At 41.1% G+C, this 17,349-nt stretch overlaps 1 protein-coding gene across 1 annotated transcript; it reads left to right on the top strand.

The window, feature by feature from the left end:
- The first annotated feature begins 619 nt into the window (after positions 1-619).
- Positions 620-16,659, top strand: LOC118364319 (upstream stimulatory factor 2-like). The gene is made up of 11 exons (XM_052489452.1): positions 620-1,026; positions 5,619-5,656; positions 5,950-6,056; positions 7,085-7,204; positions 7,349-7,496; positions 7,799-7,886; positions 9,565-9,603; positions 10,682-10,740; positions 12,411-12,510; positions 12,885-13,011; positions 13,687-16,659. The coding sequence occupies exons 1-11, from the start codon at positions 986-988 to the stop codon at positions 13,774-13,776; spliced, it is 957 nt and encodes a 318-aa protein (XP_052345412.1). The 5' UTR covers positions 620-985; the 3' UTR covers positions 13,777-16,659.
- The last annotated feature ends 690 nt before the right edge of the window (positions 16,660-17,349 follow it).

Genomic DNA, 17,349 nt, shown 5'->3' with positions numbered 1-17,349 from the left:
AATAGAAAATATTAGTGGAAGAAGAATCTCCTACACATATGCTCTTAAATTTAGCTATTTAAATGGAACTATTATATATCCTCAACCACTGTCTCTAGGTAGACTTTGCACACGATTTTTATTTTATTGATTCAATGTTTACAAATTGCTCAATGCCCCACAAAAGGGTGCGATTTGTTATCGTATATCACTTTTATTTAAAAAGGGTAGTCATGTGGTTAAAGCAAAAACCCGGATTCGATCTCAGCTCTCACCTGAGTAAACCAACGTGATCAGCAGCATCATGTCACATGAGTTTGATTTGTACCCAGAACACAGTTTCTAAACCATCTTTGTTGTAAATATCAGACATGAATGTAGACAGAAAAAAATAATCAGAGCTGTATTTGTAATGTGTAATGATACAAATGGTTGGCACGCAATGGATATAATGGAATTGAGAAGGTTGACATTCATTTCAAACAGGGGCACATCAAATCAACATTGCTGTGTAGCCTACTGTACATAAAACACATTTCTACATACTCCTCTTCCAAGATCAAAAGTTGAACAAAAATAGATGCAGGGCGGGGAATTACATTTTGCTAACACCAATAGTCCACTCCATATTTTGTGAGACACGACGGACGCTGGTTTACTGTAGAGGTTGAGAGGATAAAAAAACCGAGCGTGAGAAAACATTTACCGAAATTACTCGACGAATCACTGTGCCATAACCTTGCAACGAAACAATTCCAACAGTCCTAGTTGCTATCCTGACGACACTGACTCAATTTAGCAGTGCGAGTGAAACCGTGAGAACGAAAGCTTCGAGAGCGACATAAACCCCAGCCAGCGGCAGCGGTCTCCATTTTAACTTCGAGTCCGATCTATGCCTCACGTGTCTTGGACTGTCTCTCTCACATGACCCGAGTGTTTGTTCCCGTGATCAGCACTTCCATCTACGCGTCTGTGTCAGTGAATATCACATTTTATTCCAACCCTGATGGATATGCACCTCGAACAGAGTCTGGACACCGCGACAAGGTAATACAATGTCCGCCACTTCCTCTCCATCATGTACGGAAGTCTCCTCTAGCAAGCGAAGGCCTGGCCTCCATTTTCTAGAGAACAGCTTGATTATGTGTAGTATAAACTAGATACAATAAAGTGGTTTAATTTAGTAATATTTTTGCACAGTTAATCTAGCAAATCCAAATAGGAAAGGGTTACAGAATAGCAAACGATTGCAGCATTTCATGCAAACACTTATCTACGGTAGTGAATTTACAGTAGGTAAGTAATCTTGCTAGTAGTAACGCTAGGCAGCTAACTAACTAAACTAACGTTACCTAACGTTAGTTAGGGATCCAAAGTTAACTTGCTAGCTTACAGCTAGAATGTAGTTGCTACATCCAATTTTGGACTTTAAAAATTAAATATGCACTATGTAGAAATCGCTCTGCCACAAAACAAGCAAATATAGTGTAGAGAATAATAGTACCATCTAAACCACAGTGAAATATATTTTCCATAACCAAACATATTGTATTTTTTGCTGTTTGAAGGAGGTGTACAAAACTGAAAGTAAAAGACTCAAAAACGAAACTTAAGACCGGGAAGAATAGAAATGGTACAGAGAGAATAGATCTGCTGCTTCATAGACTTGCTTTCAATGAGAGTGACACATCTATAATGTACTATTCTATGTGAATTTGGTCAGGTCATATAAGGAAATCGGTCAATTTAAATAAATCCATTAGACCCTAATCTATGGATTTCACATGATTTGGAATACAGATATGCATCTGTTGGTCACAGATACCTTAAGGTATGGGTGTGGATCAGAACCAGTCAGTACCTCCTCTCACACCTCTTCAATGGCTGTGCGAAGTTCCTAGATATTGGCGGGAACTGGAACACGCTGTCGTACACGTCGATCCAGAGCATCCCAAACATGTTTAATGGGTTACATGTCTTGAGTATGCAAGCCAGGGAAGAACTGGGACATTTTCAGCTTCCAGTTAGCAGTGGCAACTTTGAAGAATCTCAAATATAAAATATATTTTGATTTATTTAACACATTTTTTTTGTTGTGACTACTACATTCCATATATGTTATTTTATAGTTTTGTTTTCACTGTTATTTTACCATGTAGAAAATAGTACAAATAAAGAAACCCTGGAATGAGTAGGTGTGTCCAAACCTTTGCCTGGTACTGTGTGTGTGTGTGTGTAATATAATATATATATATATATATATATATATATATATATATATATATTATATCACTATGGCCGGGTAAAGAAGTTATATCTACCGCAACCCTTTACAGACATGTTACTCGATCGCAACAATGTACTTTTTAGAGAATTTAAAAAAAGGGACGCATCAGAAGCGTCTGTAGGCCTACCATTTCAGACCGTAGAATTCTGCTCCGGCATAGAATTATCTGTATTTTTTTTACCATGACAACAATAAACTTTGCTGATTTAATGTACTGATGTTTGTTATGTTAGGGTAGCTAGATGTGTTTTCTTTCTACTAAATGTCTTGCTTGGTAAACCACGGTATTTCACAAATATTAAAGTACTTTTTTTTAGGAGAGTGTGGTCTATATTATTTGATTGACAGTTCTGGTTGCCTAGTGATGGATGTTAGTCCCGCTTCATATATCCAGAGAAGGTTTTGTGTCAGCATTTTAATAAGCCGTAGTGTAGCCTACCCTAAAAGACAAACAAACAGCCGAGGCGCTTTCAAGTGTAATTGATACAGGCTAGGCTATTCTACATGCAACAGACCGAAGACTGAACACAAGCTTGCATCACTAGCCATGAGAATGCTCAGGCAAGGCAGTGCCCAGGAGAGTGGATGGGGCCGGCAGAACCATGCCTATATGATCTCTTGGTATATGCACCTCGCAAGGTTTTGTCTTGCATGCCTCGCATATTCACTAAAGTTTGCCTCTTCCTCCCTATTTTTATTTAAATTACACAACTTTCCTTTTTTTGCAGCAGTGGCAAAAATGTAGCAGTAGTGGGCCACCACTGCTAAATGAATAGAGGAAAACACGGCCCATTGATTCTTGAAGAATTAAACATACTACATTTAGAATATCTCATCCACGTGGATGCTAGGTGAATTGCAACAACACTTTGAATATAAACAACTCTCCCCTTCCCTGCATCAAATTTTCCCACAATTCTGTGAGGAAGTTAATGTCCCAAGGATCCCAGATATCATACTGTAGACCATGGTGGTTACGTCCCCAAGGATTCAAGATTGCATAGATGATGGTGTAGACTATTTTACTTTAAGTTCACCAACTTCAAACAGCCATGTTTTTTTTGTTTGTTATTGATAATGTATTGTCCTGCGATTTAGATTATTCCCTGCAGAATGATTTCCCTACACTATTCAAATTGTGTGACGAGTGTAGAATTTTTAGCAACCAGGAAATGACAGAGCGATTTCTACATCGGCCCCTTGCCATTGTTCGTTGTGATTGAGGAGGCGATGACCATGCCTTTTAATGAAGCCGATGTAAAGGAGGGAGCAGTGGTGTAAAAATACTGCTTAGTTTGTTAATCATGTCTGAGTGTTGGAATATGCCCCTGGTTATCCATAAATAAATAAAACAATAAAAGGATGCCGTCTGGTTTAGAGGTCGACCGATTATGATTTTTCAACACCAATACCGATTTTTATTGGAGGACCAAAAAAATACGATACCGATTAGTTGGCCGACTTAAAAAAATATATATATTTTTTTGTGTGTGTGTGTGATGATAATTACAACAATACTGAATGAACAATGAACACTTTTCTTTATTTTAACTTAATTTAATACATAAATAGCATCTATTTAGTCTCAAATAATGAAGCATGTTCAATTTGGTTTAAATAATGCAAAAACACAGTGTTGGAGAATAAAGTAAAAGTGCAATATGTGCCATGTAAAAAAAAAAAAAGCTAGCGTTTAAGTTCCTTGCTCAGAACATGAGAACATATGAATGCTGGTGGTTCAATATTCCCAGTTAAGAAGTTTTAGGTTGTAGGAATTATAACGCATCGACTATTTCTCTCTATACCATTTGTATTTCATATACCTTTGACTATTGGATGTTCTTACAGGCATTTTAGGATTGCCAGCCTAATCTCAAGAGTTTATAGACTTGAAGTCATAAACAGCGCTGTGATTCAAGCATTTCTAAGAGCTGCTGGCAAACACTGTAAACTGCTGTTTGAATGAATGCTTACGAGCCTGCTGCTGCCTACCACTGCTCAGTCAGACTTAATATAATAATAATAATATATGCCATTTAGCTGACGCTTTTATCCAAAGCGACTTACAGTCATGTGTGCATACATTCTACGTATGGGTGGTCCCGGGAATCGAACCCACTACTCTGGCGTTACAAGCGCCATGCTCTACCAACTGAGCCACAGAAGAACCAGACTTCTCTGTTAAATATCAAATCATATACTTAATTATAATATAATAAACACAGAAATGCGAGCCTTTGGTTATTAATGTGGTCAAATTCTGGAAACTATCATTTCGAAAACAAAACATTTATTCTTTCAGTGAAATACGGAACCGTTCCATATTTTATCAAACGGGTGGCATCCATAAGTCTAAATATTGCTGTTACATTGCACAACCTTTAATATTATGTCATAATTATGTAAAATTCTGGCAAATTAATTACGGTCACACAGTTAGCAACGAGCCAGGCGGCCCAAGCCGTTGCATATACCCTGACTCTGCTTGCACTGAACGCAAGAGAAGGGACACAATTTCCCTAGTTAATATTGCCTGCTAACATTAATTTATTTTAACTAAATATGCAGGTTTAAAAATATATATACTTCTGTGTATTGCTATTAATAAAGGCATTGATGTTTATGATTAGGTACATTTGTACAACGATTGTGCTTTTTTCGCGAATGCGCTTTTTGCTAAGTCATCACCCGTTTGGCGAAGTTGAAGTAGGCTGTGATTTGAAGATAAATTAACAGGCACCGCATTGATTATATGCAACACAGGACAAGCTAGTTAACCTAGTAATATCATCAACCATGTGTAGTTAACTGGTGATTATGTGAAGGTTGATCGTTTTGTTTATTATAAGATAAGTTTACTGCTAGCTAGCAACTTACCTTGGCTCCTTGCAGCCACAAGGTCCTTTTGACGCTGCACTCACGTAACAGGTGGTTAGCCTGTCACTCAGTTTCCTTGTGGATTGCAATGTAATCAGCGTCCAAAAAGGCAGATTTACCGATTTTTGTAATGAAAACTTGAAATCGGCTTAGCCGATTTTAAATCGGTCGACCTCTAGTCTGGTTTGCTTAATATAAGGAATTTGAAATGATTTATTCTTTTATTTTTTTATACTTAAGTATATTTTAGCAATTATATTTACTTTTGAAACTAAAGTATATTTAAAACCAAATACTTTGACTTTCTGTTACAATATCTTTACTCTATGACAATTGGGTACTTTTTCTGCCACTGCTGGCAATTAGCCAGGTCACTGTAACATTTGTACTCCACTGCCATTCCTACTCTGTTAACCTTGTCTGCTAGACCTTGCTTGCCTATATTTAGGACTGTTCCTTGTTTATGTCTTCCTAGTCACGAAAAACAAGAAGAGGAGGTCGTCCAATTAGAAGGTAAGAATTTATGTTGGGATGTATGTGTTTCGGATGCATGTGTGCCATTGTGCGTAACTTCACCATTCTGACTCTTTCACACATTTCAAAGTACTGACGTTTCATACATCCTCTTGGAAAACCGACCAAAGAACAGACCAAAAACACACGCTTAAGTGTCAAATAGTTTTAGGCCTAGCTTTTTTTTGCAATAATGCACCTTGCCTCACGAATTTCTCATCAATGGCTATCTGAGTGTTATTTTTCTCTTCCATCCTTCTATCAATCCTCTCATTCCACTGTCCTTCTCTCAGGAGACGGGGAAGGGGAGCAGACTGCTGTTACCATAGGCAGTATTCAGCAGGCCCAGGCATTCGCGGACCACAACATTCAGTACCAGTTCCGCTCTGAGGGTGGTCAGGTGGGTGTCCTGTGAACAGCGTTTTGCTGATTTTTAGAAACCTTTAACTAGCTGAATTCACATAGTTTTGTTTTTGCTGTATGAGGTCAGTTTACTATGTCACTCAGTCACACTAGAACAGGGATGGGAAACTCCGGTCCCCAGGGGCCAGAGTGGTGCCCCCCCCCCCCCAGCAAAAACAGCTGATTTGAACAAATTGCATTATCAACTTAAGATCATGATTAGTTGATTATTGGAGTCTGGTGTGTTAGCTGGGGCTGGACACCCAATCAGGCCCCAGAGGACTGGTGTTGTCCATCCCTCCACTAGAGAATCAACCGTATCACACAATGGAAAACCCTGAATAACCCTGTAATTCAACACTAGCCTCTCCGTTGAATTGAGAGCCTTGTGTGCGTTCGCTCTGAACCCAGACAATAGAACCGGCCAGGACACTGATATAGGCCTACAGGTTTGGATGTCAAATTGGTTCTTAATTGTGACTGTTTACGTCTACGCTTTTGTGGATTGTCACAGAGAATGTTATATCTTCACATAAACCATTTTTTGGGGGAGGGTGAAGGAATAAGCTAGTTAGAGCTGGTCCTTTCGCTGCTCATTTGGAGTAAACAGAGCTGGTGTGAGTGATCATGTGATTCCAATCCCCTTCCTGGATTGGCATGCGGCTGGTGTCACATGTTAGTCAGGAGGCGAGTCACACGATGAAGGGGTACAAATACTGATTATTTTGAAACGAACACGTGCTTTTCTGGATCTGGCTGTTTTTATATTGAATTAGGCACATTCTGCCATATAAGCATAAGTTGGGTGCGTAGATCACTTATAGGCCTAGTGGTATCATTCAATGTGCAAGGTCTTAACTACTATAGCCTAGGGTGTGAACATCAGTATGAGGTAAACAACCTGCAAGTACTGAAAACACAGTGACATTAAAATGACCATGGTCAGGCTAGAAGGTATCCCACGCTCTTTGTTGTAGAATTAATGACTGGTTTCTCTCTGTCTCTCTGTCTCCCTCTCTTCCTCAGGTGACTTACCGCGTTGTCCAGGTAACTGACCAGCAGCTGGAGGGGAGAGATGACGGGGGAGGGCCGGTTAGCGTGGTCTCCACGGCCGCCTTCCCCGGCGCTCCTCAAGCAGTGGCCCAGGTAGGTACCAGAACACCAGGAACCGAGGCCACTACTGTCACCCCTTACAATAACACAGTTCCCTAATGGCTACGGAGACTGACATACTTCAATGTGTCAAACTATTGATCGTTATCTAACCCTTCCCACCTTGTTCCCTGTCAGGCTGTGATCCAGAACCCTTTCAGTAATGGGGGTAGCCCCGTGGGAGAGACGCTGGGAGGGGAGACGCGCTTTGCCTACTTCCCAGCTACGGCTGTGAGCGACGGCACTGTGTCTGTGCAGACCACCTCCGACCCCACTCAGGCCGGGGGTGAGTCAGCTCTACTTCTAACGCTAGTCTAGCAGTCTTCTGAGGGCAAAATACTGTCCCTCACTTTTGGTTCAAGTCCAAACAGACGTAAAGAAGAATGACCACTTATCAAATTGACATTTTGAGTACCATGACCCGGTGCTGACTGAGAGAGATTAACTGTTCATCCCCTCAGCCACAAGGTTTGTCTCGGTGCTGGAGTCCAGTGTCATTCAGCAAATTCTCCCTTAAGACTTTGTCACTGAGATCTCCAACCTGCCGCATCTCTCGCTCTCGTTTCCATGTCATCTCTTCTCCCACAGGTCAGTTCTACGTGATGATGACCCCTCCTGACGTCTTGCAGACAGGCACACAGCGAACCATAGCCCCGCGCACACACCCCTACCCTGAGTGAGTATCAACCACACTGCTTCTTCCTCTCCTCCTATGTCCCTCATTTTAGGGGGACTCTGAAAGGAGAGCCCATGCACACAGCAGTCTGAGCCTCTCCAGATGTTAAGCAGTCAAAAACCTACCTATGCAGTCCTTAAGTTCATCTTCAACAAGCATGTCAGACATGTTTTGCAAGTAGACCCTAGCCTATACGCCTAGGTGTTATGTGATAATTTCAACTTTTTATCAATAATGGACCTGTTATTAAGAAGTAATTTGACTGGATTTTTCTAGAGCATCTAAGAGTTGGTTTACATTGACTCTGAGATGTATTAGTTAGCCTGGAAAACGATAAGTCACTGATATTGACTATTGAAAAAATAGTATATTGACTATTCTCTCCAAAATCTGAAAGTAAAGTTGCACTGCACCCCCCCACGCCCATTCACTTTCACAGAGATTTTGGTTGAGCAAGAGAGTGACCTGGACCTGGGTCAGACGTGTGTGTGTGTGTGTGTGTGTGTGTGTGGTTTCCTTGAACACTCAGCTGTTCTAGTGGGATGGATGATGTCATCACAGGGTTGTTGTGTCCCTGTCCTTGTTGCCCTGGTTTCCCAATTCCTTGTCTACTTCCTCATTTTGTTTATCTCTTTCAATCATCAATATCATTATCATGTGATTAAATTATTTTCCTCAAACCACTCTGAATGAGTAACACTGAATCAAAACCAAACTGTTAAATCTGGTTAATCCATTCTGAAAATCAAAATAATCTCTCATGCCAAATGGATGATTAATGATATGTGTGTCAGTGAATTAATTTGACATTAGTGTTAATTTAGGAAATGAATTATTTTTCAACGAAGACATACTGCATGCCCAGTGCCAAGGGGTGTGAGTAAATTGTAAACATGCTCATAAACTAGACATATAATCTAGAAGGGGGGAGTGCCAGGCAAGTGTTTGAATATAAAACAATGAGTTGTGTGTTTATGAGATTGTGTTTCTATAGTTGTGCACATAAGGGAAATGGTTTGGAAGAATAGGTCAAAGTGCTTTTTAAAAATTTGACATAATGCCGTGCTTGTTTTGTCATCCAGAACAAACACATGATCCTCTGAAATGTAATTTGTGTTGGACTGAATGGATATCCCTTGCCTTGCCATTTCCCTGCCTGTATGTGATGACCTCTTATTCTCAGGCCTGTAGAACAACATGGAGATTTTGCACCTCTTATACTCTGAAAAATACATTTTACAATATAGCTTTAGGTAAAGGGGATGGCCATCAATTTGCACACAGTAAGGTGGGGCTATGGGTTTGTTATTAGGACTGATCTGGACTCTTCCCAAGTTCTTTAGGCTACTTGTGGCTTTTGTGTGGGACGTTCGTACAAGATTCCCCAGGTCTCCTGGGCTACCAGTAAAGCTTTTATCTACTTCACTGTTAAATATACAGTCTTAAAGGGCTGGATACCACTGCAGTATGTGCTGTTGTCTAGGGAGGACTTGTTTTTCTGTGGTTTGCCATTCTATTCCCCCTTTCCATATTTTTTTCTTGTGTGTGATTAATTTGTCTATTTTTTTATTTGTTCTTACATCAACAACGCATAAACTAATCCATGACTGAACATATTTGATCTGTTCAAATACATGAAATTAAATGAAAACTTCCACCGCTTACCTGCCGTTCGCAGAGACGAAACCGAGATGCTGCAACATGACGGTTTAAACTGGTGAGGACAACTTCCACATCTCCCACTGTAACCAATCAAATTAGGCCTTGATCATATACCACAAAGAAGAAGGAACAATCATACCAGCTCCCTATTCCCCCTTCAGTCCCTTTAGTACAATTCCCTGGTGATTATGTTAGACCCTTGATGTGATTGAGCTACATTTAGCATTGGAAAATGTGTGTGTACTCTTTGATGGTAGTCCTGATGCAGTATTGCCATGAGTTGTTTTCAGTTCTGTAAGACGTTGAAGAGCTAGTGTAAAGTATAAACAGCCCACTTTGTTTTTGCTGGCTTTTAATTGCTTTTACTCATTAGATGCGAAAAAGGTAAGTGCACTGTGCGAACACCAGCCGTTTTGGTTTAATTTATGACACAATTCATTAGACGGATTAAAGCTTTGTCAAAGTAAGTGCTGTTGAATTGTATTAGTTTACTGCCACGGCCCTGCGCATCTCGTCCCCAGTGCCTTCATGAGCTCATCTGGCTGTCACGTATGGGGAACTTAATTAAAGAATACCTCGGGGAAGACACACACACACACACACACACACACACACACATGAAAAACGGTTGTCATTAGCCATACTCTGGACACCAATGCGACATCGCAATTTAGGATTATAATGATGCCCGCGCCTTAGACTCCCTGGGGTATAGTGGGGAAGGGCACGTACACCTCCAAGAAATCTGCCTATCCAGACGGCCATCAGACAATCAGTAATACAGTAATTCCAGTCACTGCATCTCGCTGTCAGCACCAAGGTGGTGTTATTGCCTCATATACTGGCCCATACGGCTGCTTCAGATCAGCACGGCTGCCCAAGGCAGTGCAGGGCGGCCCCCCTGCAGAGTACGGCTCTGGTGCCTGAGTGGAGTGTAATTGTAAAAGGGTCAGGTGCTTTGAGATAGTGGTTCTGGTGGTGGATTTCTGCACTAGATTAGTTGCGTGGAGCGCTGTAGTCTGAAGATTTATTTTCTTTTAGTCTGAAGAGTTGCACCTGTTTTGTACAGAGGTGGCCTGAGGACTCCCGGGTTTAGAACATGGCTGAAATGTGCTATTTGTTTTTGTCTGTAGGAAAATGGATGGCCCACGGACACCCAGAGATGAGAGGAGGAGAGCTCAACACAATGAAGGTGAGCAAAGAGAAGGGCCTACATCACCCACAATCCTCCCTGCGTCATGTTCTCTCAGAGCCAATCTTTTATTTTTATTTTTTTACCTTTTATTTAATTAGGCAACTCAATTAAGAACAAATTCTTATTTATTTTCAATGACGGCCAAGGAACAGTTGTTTACTGTCTTGTTCAGGGGCAGAGCAACAGATTTGTTTTGCTTGTCAGCTCGGGGATTCGATCTTGCAAACATTTCGGTTACTAGTCCAATGCTCTAACCACTAGGCTACCTGCCGCCCCATTATATCTTAACCATGCAACTCTGTGCTTTACTTCTGCATTCCAAGATACACTACAAGACAAAAGTATATGGTACTTTTGTATACATTCTAAAATCATGGACATTAATATGGAGTTGGACCCCCCCTCCCCTTTGCTTCTATAACAGCCTCCACTCTTCTGGGAAGGCTTTCCACTAGATGTCTGAACATTGCTGCAGGGACTTACTTCCATTCAGCCACAAGCATTAGTGATGTTGGGCGACTAGGCCTGGTTCACAGTCGGTGTTCCAATTGCACTAATTGTCATGCTGAAACAGGAAAGTTGCCACAAAGTTAGAATGTCATTTTATGCTGTAGTGTTAAGATTTCCATTCACTGGAACTATGGGGCCGAGCCCAAACCATGAAAAACAGGCCCAGACCAATATACCTCCTCCAAACTTTAAGGTTGGCACTGCATTTGGGCAGGTGGCATACTCCTGGCTTCTGCCAAACCCAGATTCTTCCGTCGGACTGCTAAATGATGACGCGTGATTCATCACTCCAGAGAACGTGTTTCCACTGCTCCAGTGTTCAATGGCGGCGAGCTTTACACCACTCCAGCCGATGCTTGGCATTGCTCATGGTGATCTTAGGCTTGTGTGCGGCTGCTCGGCCATGGAAACTCATTTCATGAAGCTTCCGATGAACAGTTCTTGTGCTGGCGTTGCTTCCAGAGGACAATTTTTTTACACGCTTCAGCACTTATTGGTCCTGTTCTGTGAGCTTGTGTGGCCTACCACTTCACGGCTGAGCCGTTGTTGCTCCTAGATGTTTCCACTTCACAATAACAGCATTTACAGTTGACCGGGGCAGCTCTAGCAAGCCAGAAATTTGATGAACTGACTTGTTGGAAAGGTGCCACGTTGAAAGTCACTGAGCTCTTCAGTGCGAGCCATTCTACTGCCAATGCTTGTCTATGGAGATTGCATGGCTGTGTGCTCGATTTTTATACACCTGTCAGCAACGGGTGTGGGTGAAATAGTTGAATCTACTCATTTGAAGGGGTGTCCACATACTTTTGGCCATGTAGTGTATGCAATATCTTGTAGAATTTCTTTTTAAATGAGTTGCACCTTGTGATGTTTTGTTTGTTGACGCCAAAGCCACATTAAGTGGACAGTAGATATTTTTTCTAATTCTATCCCAAAGACCCTTCTCAAGTGGTGGCACTTTTTGGGAATTTCATTTTGTATATCAACCAACCACTAGATGCTGCTGTTGAACTGTATGTTGTTCCCACAATGTCACATGTCTAGCTAAGTGACTATTCAAGGCATACAGAAACAAATATCCATGTAGACACTAACCACTCCCCATATGTATCCCTATTGTTCCTCTTTCTCTGAACCTGTTCTGTGTGTCTTAACAGTTGAGAGGCGGCGGAGAGACAAGATCAACAATTGGATCGTCACGCTCTCCAAAATCATCCCCGACTGCAACATAGACAGCACCAAGACGGGGGGCTGTAAGTCACTCTGTAAGGCACTCTCAGCAACTTTGTCGTGTGTGTGTGTGTGTGTGTGTAAACACATTTTAATATACTTGTGAGTACTAGAAGAATGGTAAACCATCTTAAATTCAAAGAGGTGAGGACATATTGCCGGTCCTCCCTTTTATAAAGGCTATATTAAGCCTAGGGGTTAGGTTAAGATTTAGTGTTAAGGGTAGGCTTAGGGAAAATAAGATTTTGAATTGGAACCAATTGTGGGGGGGGGTGTGTGTGCATGCACGAATATTGGTATTTTATTAGGATCCCCAACAGCTGTTGCGAAAGCAGCGGCTACTCTTCCTGTCGTCCCCACGGCAGGATGTCTTAATTAACTCCTCTCTCCTTCCCCCAGAGTAAAGGGGGCATCCTGTCTAAGGCGTGTGACTACATCCGAGAGCTCCGTCAGAATAACCAGAGGCTCCTGGACGGTGTCAAAGAGGTGGAGAGAGTACAGGTGGACAACGAGCTCTGCAGACAGCAGGTAAAACAGCCTAGAAAGAAGGCTATCCCAAAGAATCAGAGGCCTAGCCTGGACCCGGATCTGTTAGTGCCGTCGTGCCAACTTCTATGGTCATTGTCAGGCACAACATAGGAGTTGGCAAGACTGCACAAACCCATTTTTGGGACCAGACTATCACATAGGATCACATTCCTGCGAACAGAAAGGGTTAATGTTCGAAGAAATGTACGTGTTTGATTACGTTTAACGTTCATTTTACGTCTGACGACCGAAGTGCCGTTTTTACTTCAAAATTAAGTTCTAGCATATATTTGCACGGAGAGTGTTTTGCCTTTTCATTCCTTACTGAATCCCAAAGCACTGTTCTTCATGTCCTCATTCTAATGCTCAGAAGTGAAGTCTCCAGTCCTGTGGGGGAGAGAGAGGCAGTGAGTGTGTGATAGCCCAGAGGAGAAACTGGGATGATAGTACAGTACCTTGAGATTTAAAACAGATGGTTGTTGTGGCCAAAATTGTCTAAAACTTTTGTTGAAAAGTGTATACAACAGACGTTTCTGTCTAGAATCATTGAAAGAACAAGTGAGGCCTAGAAGTTGACTTTTGTATTTTGCTAAGTTGCTGCTAATTCATTGATTACATTGAGGACACCCATTTTGTTGTTTGTCTTCGGACATTGTTGTTTGTTGTTTGTCTCAGATCGAGGAGCTGAAGAATGAGAATGCCCTTCTCCGAGCTCAACTCCAGCAGCACGGCATCGAGAGCGTGGGCGAGACGCCACCACAATGAACGAGGGAGACTGGGAGAGCAGGATGGGTAAAAGGAAGAGGAGGACGAGGCAGACTGGAGATGACACGTAGGAGCAGAACAAAACGAACGAGCTACTGACGAATCACTCTTTTTTTTTCACAGTCGCTGACAGTTAGACAGTCTTCCCTGGCCTCGTCTTTGAGGCTGCATCCCGAGACTCTTGGCAGGCTCCTGCTGCTTTGTTGGCTGCACTCGACTGATCCAGGATCAGTCGAAATGACAAAAGAAGCCACCGTGTAGACCATAGACATGTCTCAGAGAGAGAAGTCACAACCACCAGAGAAAACCCCTCTACTAGCCCAGAGAAACCCACTGCACAACTCGTCCCTCCCTTTCTATATTTATTTAGTTCCTCACCTGTGGACTCTGTGACGTTGGATATTTTGTTGTTGAGTTGTTCTTTTCCCATTCTCTTCAGTCATGTTTTATTTTAGTCTGTATTTGTGGTTGAGGGTCATATTACAGTTTTGTTACGTTAGCAGTTTTTAATTTATTAGTTTGTGTATTGTTAAAAATATTCCCAGAAAGACTCATTTAGAAAAGCTCATGTATCCTGGAGGAATAGATGATGTATGAGTGAGTGGTAGGCTACCAGCCAGTAGAACAGAAACACGATACAAATAAACCGCTGCATTGCAGAACTATGTGAAAGAATGCCTTGATAGTTGCCAATATTATTAGAAGTATTGGGACAGTGACACATTTTTAGTTTTGGCTCTGTACTCCAGCACTTTGAAATGATATAATGACTATGAGGTTAAATTGCACACTGTCAGCTTTAATTTGAGGGTATTTTCATCCATATCGGGTGAACCGTTTAGAAATTATAGCACTTCTTGTACATTGTCCCCACCATTTTAGGGGATCAGAAGTATTTGGATGAATTCACTTTGTGTAATAAAGTAGTCAAAAGTTGAGTATTTGGTCCCATATTCCTAGCATGCAATGATTGCATAAAGCTTGTGACTATACAAACTTGTTGGATGCATATGCCATTTGTTTTGATTTCTATTGGGCACAAAATAATCTGAAATAATGCATTGTCATTTTGGAGCCCCTTTTATTGTACATTAGTTTCTAAACACTTGTACATGAATGTGGATGCTACCATGATTGTGGATAATCCTGAATGAATCGTGAATAATGATGAGTGAAAGTTAGACGCACAAATATCGTAACTCCAAGGCTTGCTAACCTCTCACCATTACGATAACGGGAGGTTAGCATATTTTGGGGGGTATGATGTTTATGCCTCTAACTTTCTCACTCGTCATTGTTCTCGATTCATTCATGGCTGTCCATAATCATCCAACACAAGCAAACAAACAGCAAATGCATCTAAGAAGTTTGTAGTCACAAGCTTGACGTAATCATTGCGTGCTAGGAATGTGGGACCGAATACTAAACCTTTGAGTACTTTACAGCACTTATTTTACATATCTATTTATTTTTTATTTTTTTAACATAGTTCCCCCCCTCATTTTTAGGGGACCAAAAGTATTGTGGCATTCATTTATTTGTGTATTAATTTCTAAACGGCACCGATATTAATGAAAAATGCCCTCAAATTAAAGCTGACAGTCTGCACTTTGACCTCCATCATAGCATCATTTCAAATCCAAAGTGCTGGAGTACAGAGCCAAAACGACTATCTCAAGGATGCAATTTTGGTATACCCAGAGGAATAGCTGCGCTTTGCCCAATATCACAGTTTTACAGTGCTTGCATTAACAGAGTTGTTGTTAAAATAGCATCAATGCAACGTTATATAAATGTGTCATGTTGAAGTAAAGCCAATGGCCACTGGCGTTAGTGGGAAAATAAATGGTAATCAATAATTAATTTACTGTGCACGCTGGCCCTTTTCTACAATTATGCAATTTAATACACAATCTTTAAGGCTGGTTTGAGACTGGCCGGGTTCGATTATAGAGCATTTGATAGACCACTGATACGGCCTCTGAAAGGTGGAGCTCTTAAAATGTCACCTGACATATGAAGTGAGTGCAAATGTATATGATTCTGGGTGGAACATCACAGGTTGCATCTAAAATGGCACCCTATTATATAGTGCACTACTTTTGACCAACAGTGATTTATGTAAGGGATAGGGTGCCATTTTAGACACCACCAAGTTTTTAATTTCAACGTGTCACGTTTAAAACTCACTCTTGAGAAAGCGCATTGAGTTCACTGCTGAGCTAAATTTAGCGGCTACAGAAGTCTGGATGTTTTTTGCGAATGTGTGTGTGTGTGTGATGCATCTGTCTTAATATGTGTAAGAATAACCACAAGTATCATGTCTAGCGTTTTTGGCTTTTATTTTTCTAACCAACACATCAAATGGAGATTAATGTACCCAGGGAGAAAGACTCTGGAGAGAGTAAATGAACCAACTCACTGCTCAAGATAGAAACCAAGAACAGAGAAACTTCCCGTTCTTGTACCTCGTTTCTGTGTTCTGACTCGCCTCTCCTTGCAAACGAATGGATGCTAATAAAGACTTGGGGAAACATTTTAATCTCAGACACTCTTTCACTCATCTAGGACAATAACCAAGTTGAAATGTGTTCAACGTGCAAACAGGCAAGTTGATGATGATACCAATGTTACTGATGACTGGATTTGCATTGTGTATTTTGTCCTGAATTTGGGGAAATGGGAATAGGTAAATGTGTTTTAATCTCTGATCAGGGTGTTTTAGGCATGTACTGTCTGGCGCCGGACTCAGCAAAGCAGCACTAATACTCAACCCGGTGAAAAGTCATGTATACTCAATGATTCCACCTCGACAAGCTATCCTACTCTCTGACCTTGTGCTTTTGTAAGTGCAGAATAAAATTGTTATCCTGTTTTGCTCAACTGTCTCTTAGAACTGTTGCTCTTCAGCTGAATATAGCCAAAGTTGACTGATAATGTTTATTTTGCAGTTGAATTCTACACATTTAGTGGGAAGTGAGCACGGTCAATTATGGTGAAAAATAAGGTAGCGAAAGGAAATTGTTGGCTGTAGTCAATTTGATATTTTTTGAAATATCAAAAACAAAATTTACCAGCCTCTATCCCCTGTAGCAGACGTGCTATTCTCAGGTTAGATTATAACACTTTTTATAAGTAAAATGGCAGAAAAATAAATACTTGACTTGCTTAGTAACCTTGTCAGCATGTGTTCTGACTCATTGTCTTTCCCCCTATACAGAATGTCTTCCCTTTTAATGTATTCATAATTGCTAAAATACTTTGTATGAAGGAAGGGCTACTAATACTGTATATTAATAACAAAGGTTGAAGAGAATTAATGATAGACATTGAGGGCACATGGGTGAATAATGTAGCCTGGTTGCCAGTCTGTTTCTGCTCTTGCCAACTCCCTTTGGAATTGTCAGGCCAAAGATAACATGTTTGACACTGACAGCAATGGAGTAGACGAGCACAAACTGATCTGTGCCCAGGCTATGAATAATGATAAAGCTAGAAGAGCTGTTCTCATTATAAGCTGCAACAGATGGTTGAGATGCTGTGACCATGAGTGTGATGTTATCTGAGGTGCAA

The sequence above is a fragment of the Oncorhynchus keta genome, chromosome 31 (assembly GCF_023373465.1).
Source record: "Oncorhynchus keta strain PuntledgeMale-10-30-2019 chromosome 31, Oket_V2, whole genome shotgun sequence".
NCBI lineage: Eukaryota > Metazoa > Chordata > Actinopteri > Salmoniformes > Salmonidae > Oncorhynchus > Oncorhynchus keta.
Note: the sequence above shows the minus strand (reverse complement) of the source record. Positions and strands in the feature narration are given on the sequence as shown.